The following is a 17,727-nucleotide window of genomic DNA, read 5'->3' as shown; positions in this document are numbered from 1 at the left end:
TGTGATCATGGCAGCCTTCCTAAAGTAGAACAGCCTTTCTAGGCCAAATATACCCCAGGAGTATACATCTTATTTCCCTGTAGTCTGCACATAATTTTAAACTGGGATTAATCTCAAAATGATTTTAATGCATTCAGTTTCTTTACAGGAGGTTTTATTCATTTTGAATTGATGCAGATTTAAATCTTTATTTTTCTGTTCTCGGCATCCGCGCTTTAAGAAAATAATGGTTTATTTTAAACCCCCAAAAGGATAGAAACGCAACCGTTGGGTTAAAATTAACTAAAGAATTAATTATATTTGACCCAACCATGGGTTAAAAATAACACTGAAGCATCAAGATCTCTGCCCCTCCTACACATGGATGAAGGTTTTGATGGGTGATGGGGTCATGATCAGACAGATCAGATAAGCTTCTTTAAGGAGACCACCATGTCTCCTGAAAGACCCTCTCACACTCTTAATGTGATGCTGCCATTTAAGGGCAGGAAGGTCCCGCCCACAGCCCTACTTCTGACCCAGACAGGCTGCCTTTGGGCACTGGGGCAGTTTACAGCATTCTTGATGGGTCTTCTGGTCTTATGATCTGGGTGAGGTATGTGTGCATGTGTGTCTGCGTTTGAAAACGAAACTTTTATTAAATGACCTACACACAAAGCAGTCAGAACATTTTTCCACTTATTTTGTAACAAGTTTGTATTTGTTAAAGGTCCAGTGTATGAAATTTAGCGACATCTAGGGTTGAGGTTACGATTGGTTACGACCTGGGCCTAAAGATGTCGTCAGGGTTCGCTTTTTTGCTGAAAGACATAGTTACGAAACAAGCACTGTAGAGCAGTTTGTCTGTTTAGGGCTACTGTTCGAAAACAACATGGCGAATTCCGTGCAAGGGGACCCACGATTGAAATAGCTCATTCTAAGTTAAGAAAAAGTTAACGCTTCATTATGTAAGGTCTTTATACACCTCTGAAGACATAGTTATGTATATTTTATTGCATTTCTGTCAGTAGATCCCTTAAAAAATGTCATTTAAACATTGGTAATGCATTAAATAACATTAACTACTAATGCATAATACTTCCACAGCTTTTGTTAACGTTGGTTCATGTTAATTTGGTTATTTGACCAAGATGATTTCCAGAAATATATATATATTTAATTAGACATAGCGTATGTAATCAATAAGTGTAATAAAATATAAAAATATTAGTTAAGTTAAAAATAAACCAGGCAGATAAAGAGCCATCATCAGCCTTAGGAATTTCCTCCCACTCGATCACGACCCCTGGGGTGATTACATCACATTAACAACACTAGCAACCGCATTATGTTAGACGCTGCAAGTCCATTTACAGCACCACGTAAAACAGTCCCATGTGCACGCAGATTATTTTTCAGGCTGCAAATTTAGGATATTCTTATTTGTCGAAATGAAACGTTGATTAATATCGACCAAAGACAACGTGGGGAGGCCAGCGGAGGAGAGCAGAGAAGCACTGCTGTAAGAGGGGCTATCGTCCACAGGTACACATCCATCAGCACTCGAATCAGTTTGAGGAAATTCAACCATCTGTAGTAATAGTTCATAGTTTATGTATAACAACACGTAAAGTAATGAGTGAATAACTATAAAATAATATTATTTTAGACTGTGCTCTTTTGTGTTGTCATTATGCACGCTTGGGTTGAATAGGTGCATGTGCGTATTTGCGGGCAACGTTTGTATACTTTATCCACCTCCAAGGGTTGTTGAAGTACAAATACAACCTTATTGTGACGTTTTAGCCACATTCTTGTATTTGACATGAAACATTTTAATTCATGTTTAGTTCAGGTTTCCGAAAACGTTAAACTTGACTAGGACAAAAACCTTTAAAAGTCACATAGCTCGCCCCACTTTTCCTCACACCCCCACATGCGAATCGCAGTCTTAGCCGAACCAGGTCAGCTATGCACTAATGTTATTCCTTTCAAGTGATAGTGACTAGACAGAACTTTAGTCTTCATGTATAAGTAAACATCTGCCACTTCCCAACGTGCTTCAAATTCTGCTGCAAAACTGGTCAGTTTGAAAATCGATGATTGGCTGTCTGAACTAAATGGCTTTTGTTCGCGCTCACTGAACCAGCAGCGTCCGGGTGTTTGGATCTGTTTTCTCTGTCTGTTGTGTTCACCCCTACGTGCAGCGGGCCCTGAAGGCCTCTCTAGTTATCAAAGTCGCCATCTCCGCTGCCATTCCAATTAGGATTCGGTGTAGTTGATCGATGCTGAGTGTGTGATGGTACGTCTGTGCATCATTAGACGCTCTTTAGCTTGTTATTTCCCGAGTTATGAGGACTGATAACATGAAAAGATCTGGACAAATGTTCACTATTTTCAGCCACGGAGTTCTGGGAAATACAAGATTATTTCATAAAACCTACAGTTGATATTAGATTTATTTATTAACCACATGGATGGATGTCCTTTTCTTAATACTGATGGCGCGATTGGGCAGTTGGACATGTTTGTCTAATGGAAACAAAGTGCTATTTATAGTAGTTATAGTTATTAGAGTGATTGACATCGTCCGTGGAGTCCTTTTGGACGCTCCTGATTCCTTTTCTTTCCAGGTTGGAAATTCCATCTGTTGCCAGGAGACAGACGTTATAATGCGTTGCATAAGGCCAGAACAAATGGAAAGGTGTGGGCTGACAACTTGTGTCTGTTTACATGTTACCTTTATATGGCGGGCATCACCTAGCAACGCTCAATTTGAACGTCATTATCATGACCGCTTTGTTCCATCATTGTTGTAGCAGATGTTTGTCTCTCGCAGCCGTCTTTCTTCTCTCAGAGTGGAGTTCGGATGAAGTTTCTATTCAATTTTTTTGCTCCGAGGTTGCTCTTGCCTAGCCCAGGAGATTTAATGGAGTGATGGACTTCTCATCTCGTTTCATTGACGTATCAACTTAATGGGCAAAGTTCACCCAGAAGTACAAATCCTGTCATAATTTATTCGCCCCGTGTCATTTCAAACCTGCATGATTTACACAAAGAAAATATTTTTCAGGAGAATATCGGAGACACGGAAGACATTTCTATTTGCTCTCCATTTAATCTTAATGATGTATAGGAGAAATGATTGAAAAATCGAAGAGATTTACAGTAGTCTGTCTCTATTTACAGTGCGCTTGTTTCTTTACGCTTCAATTTGCATCCACTGGTTTTCAGAAAGATAGACCTTTGACCATCACCTAGGAGTCTGGGAAGCATTGTACCTTGTTTATGACAAGACCTGCCCACTTTGTGGTTTGTTTTTACATGCGAGTCAAAAAGGCAGTTTAATGTCAACACGATGGGCCAAAATGGTTATGAAAAGCTTTCAAGAACTGTCCTGCTTTTATAAGATTGACAGTATAAAGCACTTTGTTGTGGCGTACTTGTTAAAATATCATGGGTTTCTCCATATCCAGATTCTCTGACCTCTGGGATTAGCCTCACTATAGGTCATTGATCTTTTTAACACACTGCTTTATGGAGCTCCGAGAGCACTTGTCCGGGTCAAGCCGATATGACTATTCTACTACGATCCTCGTGTGAATATGTGTGGTCATTGACACACAGGGAAAATGTATAGCGGAGGAAGGTCAGGTGTTAAAAGGGAACTTGTTTGACCTTTTCAGGTGACGTAATAAGAGGGACGTATTGATAATGCAGCACGCATTGTGTTCGTACGTGTGCCTTGGTGGATTGGTAATACGAGTCGTATTGATCTTCGCCCGAGCTGCTTCAGAAAGATGGATTGCAGGCAGTGTTGTTATGACACACAATGACTATACATGCTTACAGTATGGCTGTATAGCCTCACTTAGAGGGCATAGTGTAAGATTTACCTAAATAGAACAAACTATCTTATTATATATACACAAACTCATTATAGTTTTGATAATTTTTTTATAGTTAAGATTTTAAATAAGATTTAACTTGTGTGGTTTTTTTCATGTTAATTTTGGCCTCACTTTCTTATAGCAATACAAAAAATTAAATTAGAAAGGCAATAAGTAACATTACTTTTTTTGTTTAGTTTTTTAGTTTTAACTTATTTTTGGTTATTAATTTTACTGCCTCATACTTATGTAAGCAATTTTTCATATATTCGCACTTGTTTTATTCTTAGGCTGGGAATTAATTTAAATTAACGTTTTAATATTTTTGTAAATTATAGTAAACTTGTTCATGCATTGTGCAAATCCATTATGCATAATAAACTACACACAAAAACGCACACACTGCTACAGTATAACGATAACTTTATAAGACCTATTGTGCAACATCTTAACATCCTGAAAAGTTTACTATAATGAATTTTCTGTTGTGCTGATTTACAATTCAGTTTCTTTTCCAGATAATTTTTTTCTTGTTGCAGTTCATTTGTATTTAATGCCACCCAGCTTTACTGAGTTTTCTCGACAAGTGCCTTTAAAATCACACTGAATTTTAATTTTGTCACAACATAATGCCCATCTCTTCCTCTCTTTCACTCTCTCACCGTCTCTCTTCTTTTTTTCTTCCTCATCTTTCATATCTGCTTCTCTTCCCTCCCCCTCGCCCCCCCTGCTCTCCCATTCCCAAATGCCACTTCATCTTGATATTTGATGCAGGTGCAATGCTGGGCCGTGATTGAATGTTTCATATTCTTGATAATCATATTAGATATTTATGATGCTCTTGTGTGTTAATTGTATTAGATTCAGGGCTTTCCATCACCGACTTCAAGGTCCTCTTCAGGGGGCAGCTCCACCTTCAGCTCTCCTTGTGATGAACTCATTTGTTTTTGTCCTTTTTATGTTTTTCAGCGGCTCAAGGATGAGATAGCGAAGGTCACAAATGAGATCGATAGTCTTGGCTCGACTCAAGAAAGGTATGATTATTACTAGAATCACATTGCTATGGTTGTACTGTGAAGGACTTATCACTGTATATTATTCCAAATGTATAAAGCATGTCTTCAAAATTCTTGAAACAAAATATATTTCAATATGATGTTACCTAGACCTCAAAAACTACTGGATATGGAGGCCTATCACCAAAAAGCTATGTAGGGATGTAACGATTCACTCACGATGGGACGCACAATACTGATCTCAGGATTCGATTCATTCACGGTTTAATTTACAAAATGAGCTGAGACAGATTAGGAATTAACAACTGCCCTTTAATGATTTCTTAAATACTGCACGTTTCTAAGACTAAGACTTTGTTTAACATTTAAGAATCAAGCAAGAGCTGTTACCAAAAGCTCTTGTCTGACATTAGGATAATTTTCCAAGGTAAATAATTATATAAATATATTTAATGTTTTTAATATTTTTTATATTTTATTATTAAATTAAATTTGTGCTTTTTAAATTAAATATTTTTTTTTATTTAATTTTATTTAATAAAAAAATGTAAAACGTTAAAAATGTAGAAAATGTAAAAACGTAAAAAACATTTAAAAATATAAAAACGTCAAAAATGTAAAAAAAACGTCCTAAATCCCCTGCTGTTCAAAACATGTATTGCGATTCAAATAACATCTCAACCGGCTTGAATCGTCACATAATATAATTGATATTCAGCCGGCTCACAGTGAATCGTTACATCCCTACTATTCAGACAAACTCGCATCCCAGTCTGCCTCCCTTGTACTATCATGCCCGTCTTTCACATTGCACTCAATTCCAGTGTATAAAATCTACTTTTGTACCGAATATTTTTTAAATGCACTCACCAAAGTTAGACAAGTAAATACAATTTCATTTTAAAAGTATACGTCGAACTTCATCTGTTGTATTGTTTTGCTGCTGTGGTCACACACGCACACGATACACAAAAGCATATTCTCCATTACTTCTAAGCACACACAGAGGAATAACAAACACACACACACACATACACACACACACACAGTACTCAATCTTTCCCATCCCGTTAAAATATTAATGACTGTGCCCCTGCGGGAGGGGAGACTGGTGAATTATGTACAGCTGTTTTGGTAAAAGGAGGTGTAATTTGGGTAAATTGACTGAGATGTGAAGAATTTTTGGGAATGTCTTAACCGTCCACATGGGGCAGGTCTCGTCTTGACCTGTGACTTGCATAAAATGATTCAAAACAAAAAAATGAATAAATTAAACTGGCTTTTAATTCAGTCTGGTACTGACTTCAGTGACCCATATTCTCACACCAAACAGAGTTACTTTCAGCATATACATCAAACTGAATCAACATATGAGGTTCATCCATTTTACATGAGTCCACTGAGCCCGCAGAACACTTCACAGGATGTCCACTCTGAGGGCCATTTGAATCTAAAACAGCCATTTTCCTTCTATGTCGTTACTTCCCTTTTATGAAATTCTTTTGTCATCACTGTTCCTCCCCCATCTATTCCTCCACATTGGGTGATGTCATTCAGCTTCTATGGAAAGCACACCAGTGGGTGACTCTTTACTGGGTGGGGCCTTTAACATCATGTCACATCAACGTCCTCGAGCACATTTAGCTGATGACACAAATAGTGATGTCATCACAGAAGCTCTGACAGGAATTGAAGTTGCGCAAACCGCTTGTGAGGTTGATGATGATTTCAGCTTCAGTTTTATTCTCAGATTGCAGAAATGCTTGTCATCTTCTGCGTGTGATGCTTGCAACACTGATGGGTTCAACACCGTCCCCACAAGTGTGAAATGTGCGATTTATCGAAGTGCCTATCAAATGATTAAGTGAAAGAAAGTGAAATGAATCCCTCATCTTGTTCACAGAGTAAATATGCAGCGGAGTAAGCAGATGGCCATGGGCCGCAAGAAATTTAATATGGATCCCAAAAAGGTAAGCGAGCCTTTATTTTGTAGGGGTTTAGTACATTAAAACATTTCTGACATTTTTTCTCTTTGAGCTATTTTGCGTTTTATCGAACTGACTCCTATTACAGAAAATGGATTCTCAGTAAGCATTTTTAGACCTTTTGATCTTGCGTAGGTGCACACATTCTTCTTCTTCTTCTTCTTATTATTATTATTATAAGCATTCAAGTATTGTTAAGTATCACGCAACCACGACAAATTTAAATCACAGATCCAGACACATGGGTTAAAGTTCAGATAGCTGGAAAAGAGTAGAGCAGAGAATCCAGCCTTTAAGTACTCTACTTGAGCTATATGCATATGAAAATATAGTCAGAAATATGGTGAAAGCAGGATCTGGTTTTTCTGTTCATAAAGTTTTTTCTTTTTCTTTTTTTCCACTCGCAGGGGATTCAGTTCCTCATAGAAAACGAATTGCTGAAGAACACTTGTGAAGATATTGCCCAATTTCTATACAAGGGTGAGGGCCTCAACAAGACAGCCATCGGAGATTATCTGGGTGAAAGGTAAATGACAGGAATAGGGATTCTTTGATTTTATGTGTACAAAAAGCAGCGCCTATGAATCTGTTCTTAACCGTTAACCAGTAAGATTAGATGGTAGTTGAAGTGGAAGTTAAACAGATTTGGGATTTTGCTATATCTAGAATCCGAACTCAAGGGAGGATGACATCATCGATGATAAGCTTGTGTTCACCGAAAGCCATTACTGTATGAGGATGACTTGTGTCCGAATGAAAGCGCTGGGTTTAGCATTAAGGGTCGGCTTACACATTTATTGATGGACTGAAATTCAATGTCAGTGCCTGGCCATCAGGGACCTATCGAGGCAGGAACGGAAGGAATATGTATACAGTACGGTGGATATATTTTCCTCCCTTCACCATTGCAGTGATATTAAAGGAATAGTCCACACAAAAGTAAAAGTTTGTTTTTCTAAACTGTATCCTTTTTTCCTGTACAAAATGAATAGTGATTTTTTTCTTCATACACTTCTTTTCCATATAGCAGTTTTCATAGTGACTGCATCTGTTAAGCTCCAGAAAGGACAAAACAACATAAAAGAAGTCAGTAATACTTGTGGGTTATATTTTCTGAAGTCTTGAAGTCCTGCATACATTTTAATGCAATGTTGTGGATGGAAACATGCATGACAGTTCTGTAAAAAGTCTCATTTTGAGTTTCAAAGATACAAATATTTTGGCTAAATTGAATTTTGGGCACGCTGTGTTTTGTTGAATTTCGATCAGACATTTGCATTTCATATCAGTTCTTCTTAAAATAACCCAATTTAAAGACTTTAAGACTATCTTGTATGTTTTCATGTGTAATTCCTTACACCAGTCAATACATCTACACTCCAAATGCACACCCACATAGACGCATGCACATTATCCTCTGTGTCACCTGAGGAAAATCAATAGGGAATCCTGAGCTCATCTGCGCACACGCACACACACACTGAAGTGTTGTTACGGCAAAGCCAGACTGGATGAAAGAGCGTAGGAGTCCAGAGCTTAATGGACGGACCCCCAAAGTGGGTTAATGCATTAACAGATCATTGATGATATTGACATGCCCCATTTCCTCACTGAAGAAAAGGCCAGTTACACACGATCCGTAAACCCAGTGCTAATCCCCCCACGAGTTTAATGCCCATCTGAGACGTCTGGGATGAGGATCACTGCCGTAATTCCCAGTTCACACTGTGAACTGTACAAGTTTTCGCATCGGTAGACGTGTTATTCAGTGACGCGTACAGCACTGTTGGTGTTATTGCTTGCTATGGTGTATTTGCAGTACCGTATCGATTTCACTCGATATTTTTTTTCTGTTTTTGCACTATTGACTGCAGCCAAATCTGCACAAATTTTATTTCAATCTTTTGTACATGTTATTCTTATAGAGCGTTCCCACCAAACACGACTTGCTCGAATAAACCGCGCTATTTGCGCTCAATTGGACGCTTGAACATTTTGAGTTTTCTCGCTTCATTCACGCATGAAATTCACTTCACAACAGACGCAAACTCGCATCATGGGAGGGGCTCCAGTCTCGTGTGTATATATATATATATATATGTAGCTCAAATTGAGGAAAGAGCATTTTTTTTTACAACCTTCCAGATTGTCCAACCTCACTTTCTTCGAACAAAGATCCTTTTTATTCCCGTTTCGATCAAATCATGATGTATCGTACAGCTCCAGCTACCACATACAGCAACGATGTTTTTGTACTCCATTGTTGTTTCGGATTTCTGCCTCCGTTCGCTACGTCAAAGTCACTACTAGAGCAAGCTCCTGATTGGTTAACGCGGTGCGAAGTTTCACCAAAGTTTAGATTTTTCAGCTCGAACGCTCAATTCGTGCCACCTCATTCGCCCAAATCGTGCCGCAGGATGTCCTATCATGTCTTTGCATTGACTTAACATGTAAATCACACGCGCTTAACGTTTCATTCGCGTTTGGTGGGAACACAACATTAGGCCACAGAACAAGAGTAGCAGTATTATCTTGCAGTGGTTAAATTTACATTATAAAACGGTCAGTTCTGGACTGTTCCTTGATTCTGATTGGTTGAGTCCAGTTCTAAGCTGTAACAAGTGCATTTTATAACAGCTAAGCGGGTTTTAGGCACTCCACTTCACGTCGTGCCACAACACCCGTAGTTGTTATAAAATTCACTGTAACCCACTGCTTGTTGGGGCTTATTGCTTAATTTCAATGCAAATTATACCACATTTTTCCAGCTGGCACAAATGAATTCAATGTTCTCTTTATTCCAGGGACGATTTCAACATTCAGGTTCTTCATGCCTTTGTGGAGCTTCATGAATTTACAGACCTCAACCTGGTGCAGGCCCTCAGGTGAATAGATATAGTTTCATAGATTTCATCAGTATTTAATGCGATGCAACACCAGACTGATCTAATACTGTTTAATTGTCTTTATGCACCATCCAGACAGTTTCTTTGGAGTTTCCGGTTACCGGGCGAAGCTCAGAAGATCGATCGTATGATGGAAGCCTTTGCCCAACGTTACTGTCAATGCAACCCTGGCGTCTTTCAGTCCACAGGTATGTATGTGTGGGAGAGCTGAATAACTTGTATAGCGGTGAACTTTTATGATTCGTGGGACAGTCTGAAATATAAATGTGAGGGTTGGTTAAAGTGGTATTTATGCACTTTTCTGGACACAAGCACTCTTTGAACATTTGTTGCTGTTGATTCATCTCTCTCATTTCTGGACAGATACGTGTTACGTACTTTCCTTCGCAATCATCATGTTGAACACAAGCCTGCACAACCCAAACGTGAAGGACAAGCCATCAGCGGAGAGATTCATATGCATGAACAGGGGCATCAATGATGGGGGAGATCTGCCAGAAGACCTGCTCAGGGTCGGTATCGAATACAGATAAAAACAGATGTTACAAAATACACTGGGACACTTGAGTGTATCCAAATACATTATGTTGCATTAGATGATGAAATATCAATTACCCCGCAGAACCTGTATGAAAGCATTAAAAATGAGCCCTTCAAGATACCTGAAGATGACGGAAATGACCTCACGCACACGTTCTTTAATCCGGACCGCGAGGGTTGGCTGCTTAAACTGGGTGAGTGAATGTTTTCTCATTGGTGGATATGGAACAGGGACTGGTTCATTGAGTCCTAAATGTGGCTCTGATATTATTATTATAAGTGTTGAATTTAAAGGTTTTATTGCGCTGGGATAGTTATGCGTCATCTGTTTTCTTCTATTAGGGAAAACATGCTATTACCATTTTTTGCTGACATAACTTTAGCTTATTTTTTGGCATGCCCTATAAATATTTATTGTAATTATAAATATTTATTGCGATTAATCACATCCAGAATAAAAGTTTGTGTTTACATAATATACTGTATTTCTATATATAGGCTATGTTATATTAATTTGTTTTTTTATAAACACATACACATATACATATTTAGGAATATTTACATGTACTTATTTAAATTGACCGATATTTTAAAATGTATCTAAATATTTATTCATTTTTTAATTTTCTATCTATCTATCTATCTATCTATCTATCTATCTATCTATCTATCTATCTATCTATCTATCTATCTATCTATCTATCTATCTATCTATCTATCTATGTATGTATCTATGTATCTATGTGTATGTTTTGTAAATGCTAATTAATATGCACAGTACACAGACATATATTACGTCAACACAAACTTTAATTTTGAATGTGATTAATAATATGACAGCCCTAAAATATTGTAAGTGCATTACAGTACAGACACAGTACAGTACAGTACTAAGTCATTATTTTGTAGTAATCGCAAGCACTTCATATATGTTGTCAATAGAGCCAAACTGTACATGGGTAGTTGACAGACTAATATGCAAATGTGTTCTATGGTGTGTCAGCAAAATAAAATCTCTCTTATGCCGTTTATATGATACATATAAATATAAATTCTATAAAAGAATGTAATATTAACAGTTTTTTTTTTATTAATTTTGCTGTCACACCACACATGTACGATTTATCTGGAAACTACACATTTATCGCTGCAGTCATGCAGTGTGAAACCCAATATGCCAAAGCTACTGTAAAATGGCTGACACAAACCTTCTTATGTATCCACATCCTGCTCACATCACAGATCTTTAAAGCTGAAGACCAGCCTCACACTCTCACAGAGACACAAGTATTTTACCACAGCCTTTGTTTTGATATTTAATTTCCTTTTGTTTTCTTTCTTCCACATTTGTTTGTTTGGTTTGACGTTTGTCATTCTTCAGGAGGTATGTACACTGGTTTTTTTTTAGCTAGTCCATTAAGCTGCTGTATGCTTCCAGGTGCTTTGTGCTTTCTTCATTTGCACCTTTCCTTTGTTTCATTTAACCGATATTTCATTTCATAAAAATGAAAATGGTTTTACATCCGATTCATGGTTGGTTTCATTTTAACTGGTTTGACATTTGCTGCCATGTTTTGCTGCGTTGTTGTGCTGCGCTCACAATGGGCTTGGGATGTTTGCGAGACACTTATGGTCCACTGTCTTCGTTGCCATGGAGTCAACCCTGTTAGTCAAACTTGGGACGTTTCATTGGTCTCTGCTGCACCCGTGTGATCAGTTGAAGTAATGCAGCTCTCCAGTCTTTACATGCTATTGACCCAAATGTGCTTGCTTATTGATTTGTACATTTTGATAGCACTTTATAAAACAAATAAGCATGAAAACTGGAAGATTGGAGACCTTAATGTAAGCAAAATTGTTTGTCAGATGACTCTTTTTTTTTTTTTTTTTTTAAGCTATTTGATAACTTCAACGTTTTCTAGGCAATAAAACATTGACATAGATATTTATGAAAATTTTACAAAATGTTTTTGTTACTCTTATTTCTTTTGATCTTACCATGGAGACGACAAAAATGAAAAAAAATATTATTTGGAAACTTACAAAATGACGGGATAGTTCACCCTAAAATGAAATTCTGTCATAATTTACTCACCCTCTTGCCATTTCAAACCTTCTGCAGAACACAAAAGAAGATATTTTGAAGATAGTTTGTAACTCTCCTCTTTTGTATGAACACAAAACCTATTGAAGTCAATGGGTGTCGGTTAACAACATATCACCTTTTGTGTTCACACAAATCTGACATTTTAATTTCTGGGTGAACTATCACTTTAAAGCACATCAAAGCTATACAGTTTATCATCATGTGCCTTCATTATGACATTGCTAGTGCCATTCTCTACCAGCTGAGCTACAGAAACGCTTTTTTCTCTTACTAATGTACTCCCTAACATCTGATTCAGTGGGTTTCTTAACATGTATGCTAATGGCGATGTGTTTTGGTGAGACGAATTTTGTGCCATCCATCTGCTAATGTGAGCGTACATGTGTCTGTCTGCTGCTCTGCATCAGTCTTCATCTTGCAAACGTGTCTGCGCTCCAAACTCATAACAGTTACCAATACCTGTACGCTTTCTGAACAATGACATCATCAGTATGCCTGTATCTGATCTGCAGGTGGACGCGTGAAAACGTGGAAGAGGAGATGGTTCATTTTGACGGACAACTGTCTCTATTACTTTGAGTACACCACGGTACATTAATCTGTTATGATATTAAATGGATGAATGGATTTCAGGCTGTCACTATAGCAAAATCATCATATTTATTTATTTCGAACAAAATATATATATTACAAAGTAACACACACGGAGTCTATGTTGCCGTTTTACAAAAACAAAAAACAAAATACACAAAACCCAGCACAGGAATCTGCAACAGAAACTGAGCAGGATGAAGCTTATCAATTTCCTGCAAAATTTTACACATCCACATAGTTCCAATACCTAGAGTCTATACAAAACAACAACAAATATATCGCAATGCAACATCGCCTACATTCTTACATTCTAATCAGACAAAATAACATCAACATTTCACATTCACCTCCATATTTTTATTTGTCTTTCAGATAAATACTTTTTAAACATTTCATTGTATGAGCATTGTTTAACTCCTGCTCCAAACCATTCCACAACCTTACTCCACAAATGGAAATATACATACCTTTTAATGTTTATCTTTTTTATTTTTTATTTAATCCTCTCAATTTATTCACAACCTGCATTACATTAAAAAAAATCATAATTTTCCGGAAGCAGTTTGTCTTGCTTTAAACACTACTCGTGCCGTCTTAAATTTCACCAAATCCATGAACTTCAATATATTCAATTAATTTGTATGATCCAAATATCCTGCCTTATTAACAATTCTAATTGGTTTCTTTGCAATATCCATATTGCTTGCGTAAGTATTTCCCCAAATGTCTACACAGTAACTGAGATACGGTAACATGAGTGTATTATACAAGACATACATTGACTTATTATTCAATAAATGTCTTGACCTATTCCAAATATAAGCCATCTTTTGTGTTTACCACCGTAACGTGTGTGATATGCTCTGTTAAAAGGATAAAGAGCCAAGAGGGATCATTCCTCTGGAAAATCTCAGTATAAGGGAAGTGGAGGACTCTAAGAAGCCAGTAAGATCTCTTTTCTCTCATCTTCATGTTATGGTCTCATACATTTCTTACAAGGCCATTGATCCAGTGATGAATTAGTGAGATTGATATGAATGCTTTTTATTTAGTTTTATGATCTGAAGTGGTGGTGCTTTTCTGATAGTTTCCATGAAAGAATCCTTTTTGGGAGTTAACAGCACTCTCGTGTTCAGATCAATGTTGACTGTTGCAATGCCATTCCTGCTGTTTTCAAAAAAAGTCTTTAACCATGAAAGCTTGAAGTTAAACGTTGTTTTTTGTCATCACAGTACAGTATAAGCCTCTTTGTTTTCTCTTTGCCCAGAATTGCTTTGAACTCTTCATCCCGGACAACAAGGATCAGGTCATAAAAGCGTGCAAGACTGAAGCAGACGGACGTGTTGTGGAGGGAAATCACACGTTCTACCGCATCTCGGCCCCGACCACAGAGGAGAAGGAGGAGTGGATGAATAGCATCAAGTAAGTTCTTACACAGCCAGACATTTCTAAAGATTCCAAAAATCTGAGGATTTGTTTAGACCAAACTGAAACTTTTATCGTTATTTTGTGAACTCAACATTTTATGACCTAATACTCTTTGCAAGGATATTTATAGAACATATTTAAGCATTGTTGTATATGAGTAATTGTTTTATCATCAGACACACGATAATTACATTCAGTAATTAACAGATATATTGATTATCATAATAATTGGAACCCTTGATTCGGTGAAATGTTTTGGTAATGAAGTATTTTTTGAGCTATAAAACGTGTAATTTTTCGTGTTTTTCAGGGCTGCCATAAGCAGAGATCCTTTCTATGAAATGCTTGCTGCCCGGAAAAAGAAAGCCTCATCTTTGAAGAGACAGTAGGATCTCTTATACTGTATTTGAACATGGATATTCATGGCCATGAACAGGATCTTTGTACATGGACCTGAAGAAGGAATAGTGGCAAATAAAACACGAAAGCCATAACGTTGGATTGGATCGTTTTTCTCAGGAATGATCTTGAGTTTTGAAGTTTATCAGAGCGAGTGTTCTGCGAAGTTGTGTTACAGTTGTACGTTTAATATGATCAAGAACTGCTCATGGAAAGAATACTCGCGCACGTCATCACAAATCAGCAGGTCTGACTCAATGTGGCATCTCATTAACCTTTTATAAGCTTGCTGCGGACACGACTGTTCCTCTTTGTGCTTTGATACGTATACAAATGCTACATGTGCACCTATTTTTCCACTGCTATGTAAATATCTGGGAAGGTTTGGTCCCTGGTTTGTTAGAGACTGTCTGACAGGATCATTTTTGAGTGATCTTTGTTTTTTAATCTGCTGTCATGTTTGTACATTAATTTTTTTTGTTTTTAAATTTGCCAAAGTTTGTCCTACTCCCATGTGATTATTAACACAGCTATAATGAGTGTTTTCTAATCCATGAATTGAAAATTATAGTTTATTTTAGGTACTGTTTATTTGGCTTAAACAGTTAAGACATGTGCTTTACCGCTCTTCACACTGATCTCATAGGTGGCCTTGAAAGACTGTGAAAATTGAAAAAATATCTAATTTAGTATGCTTCATATTTATGAAACCATGTAAATGCTGTTACAGAATCGAACTACTGATTTAAACGTTTATTTTTCTTAGGTTTTGTATTTTGCCACCTTTAAATGTATTTCTTAAATTAATGTATATGTAAGCCCCCCCCAAAAACAAACAAACACACTTTTTTCTTATATGCACTGGTAATTGAATTATCTCATTTAGTAATTTATCAATGCTGGACATATTTAAACATTAGTTTTCTTTTATTTTTTAATGTCAAAATATACTTTGTGCAAAAGTATGAAGGAAAGAAAAGATTTGGGCCTGTTGAGTTTATTTCTTCATTGCTGTATAATCTTGTGCTTGAAATAAAGTTGATATCTTAAGCTTATAGAGCTGCTAAATATTTAATGCTGTGATATTTCCCACTCCATAAGAGGCAAACGAAGTTCAGTTTTTCAATGAATCCCTCGGTGTTTTAATTTGTGGTTTCTTCTGTAATATTTCCTGGGGTGTTGAATCTGGGTGCGGTTCCCAGAATATTTCTTGCGAGTTTGCTGCAGAAACTCATCTGTACAGTTTTAAAGGCCATGTGACATATGAGTCACTAATTAAGTTTTATGTTAGTTTTCTAGTCTATGTCATGCATTTTAAAAGTCCTCCCAAAACTTTTGAGTCACTGCTTGAACGTATATTTATGCATTTAAAAGACTTTAAACACAGCAATTTACACTGCATACCATTACTATAGCTCTTCACGCCCTGGATATCAAATGGATGGCTTTGTTGTTTTGCTACCAATGTTCTGTGTTCTGAAAAAAAAGGTCATATAGGTTTGGAATGACATGACAATTTCACACATTTTGTGTTGATTCTGATAAACACATTTTGTGCAGATTTTATTTAACACATTTTGTCTCGATTATATTTTAACACATTTTGTGTTGATTTTAAACACATTTTGTGTTGACTTTATTTAATAGATTATGTTGATTAGAATTTTACACATTTTGTGTTGATTATACTTAATAGATTATGTGTTGATTATAATGTAACACATTGTGTTGATTTTAATTTAACACATTATGTGTTGTTCATAATATTACACATTTTGTGTTGATTTAAATTTAACACATTTTGTGTTGATTATATTTGAAAACATTTTATGTTGATTTTTTTCAACACATGATGTGTTGATTATAATTTTACACATTTTGTGTTGATTATATTTAATAGATTATGTTGATTATATTGTAACACATTTTGTGTTGATTTTATTTAATAGATTATGTTGATTATATTTTAACACATTATGTGTTGATTATATTTTACCACATTTTGTGTTGATTTAAATTTAACACATTTTGTGTTGATTATAATTTTACACATATTGTGTTGATTATATTCAATACATTATTTGTTGATTATATTGTAACACATTTTGTGTTGATTTTATTTTAACACATTTTGTGTTGGTTATATTTAATAGATTAAGTTGATTATATTTTAACACATTATGTGTTGATTTTATTTAACACATTATGTGTTGATTTTATTTAACACATTATGTGTTGATTTTATTTAACACATTATGTGTTGATTTTATTTAACACATTATGTGTTGATTTTATTTAACACATTATGTGTTGATTTTATTTAACACATTATGTGTTGATTATAATGTAACACATTTTGTGTTGATTTTAATTTAACACACACAAGTGCAACTTTGTCATGTCACACATGGTTTGTTCTAAAGTCTTGACCAAAAACAATTGAATTTATTTAAACAACATATATCCAAACGTTCCCATTTGACATTTTTACACAGCCAGGTTAGACCTTTTTATTCTTAAAAACATTTGTACAGTACATTGGAAAAGTACACCTTAAAGTATGGAGTATATTTTCAGTTTTACACTTGTGCGTAATAACAAACACTCTTAAAATAGATGTGTTCATTTTAACACATTAAGTGTTGTCATTATCTGATCACAAAATGTGTTGTTTTTAACACAACTGTTTTATACTTTTAAGGCTTTCTTTCTTCTCATTTGTCGTTCTTATTAAAACCAACACAGCACCTCACCGTTTTCAAACAAGCTCTGGAAGTGATGTTGAAATAAGACATGTTACAGCTAAGAGCAATGCAACACTGTCGTGAAAATGCTACAACTGAATTCAGAGGTTCTCTAGTTCATTGCAGGCATTTTGTTTTA

General features: G+C 36.1%; 1 protein-coding gene across 5 annotated transcripts in view; it reads left to right on the top strand.

The window, feature by feature from the left end:
* The window catches only part of cyth1b (cytohesin 1b), a 47,543-nt gene extending 31,644 nt beyond the window's left edge, over positions 1-15,899 (top strand). For 3 of the 5 annotated variants that reach the window (XM_056771038.1, XM_056771040.1, XM_056771039.1), the window contains exons 3-13: positions 4,839-4,903; positions 6,789-6,855; positions 7,278-7,396; positions 9,675-9,755; positions 9,852-9,964; positions 10,140-10,288; positions 10,399-10,511; positions 12,934-13,012; positions 13,891-13,962; positions 14,285-14,439; positions 14,756-15,899. In XM_056771038.1, coding sequence (XP_056627016.1) covers positions 4,839-4,903; positions 6,789-6,855; positions 7,278-7,396; positions 9,675-9,755; positions 9,852-9,964; positions 10,140-10,288; positions 10,399-10,511; positions 12,934-13,012; positions 13,891-13,962; positions 14,285-14,439; positions 14,756-14,834 — 1,092 coding nt within the window. In that variant the 3' untranslated portion in view covers positions 14,835-15,899. The remainder of the gene's footprint in view (positions 1-4,838; positions 4,904-6,788; positions 6,856-7,277; positions 7,397-9,674; positions 9,756-9,851; positions 9,965-10,139; positions 10,289-10,398; positions 10,512-12,933; positions 13,013-13,890; positions 13,963-14,284; positions 14,440-14,755) is intronic. The other 2 variants (XM_056771036.1, XM_056771037.1) reach the window with 1 other exon arrangement.
* Positions 15,900-17,727: the final 1,828 nt, after the last annotated feature.

The sequence above is a fragment of the Triplophysa dalaica genome, chromosome 17 (genome assembly GCF_015846415.1).
Source record: "Triplophysa dalaica isolate WHDGS20190420 chromosome 17, ASM1584641v1, whole genome shotgun sequence".
NCBI classification, from domain to species: Eukaryota; Metazoa; Chordata; class Actinopteri; order Cypriniformes; family Nemacheilidae; genus Triplophysa; species Triplophysa dalaica.
The sequence above is the reverse complement of the archived record's forward strand: the minus strand, read 5'-3'. Positions and strand labels throughout refer to the sequence as shown.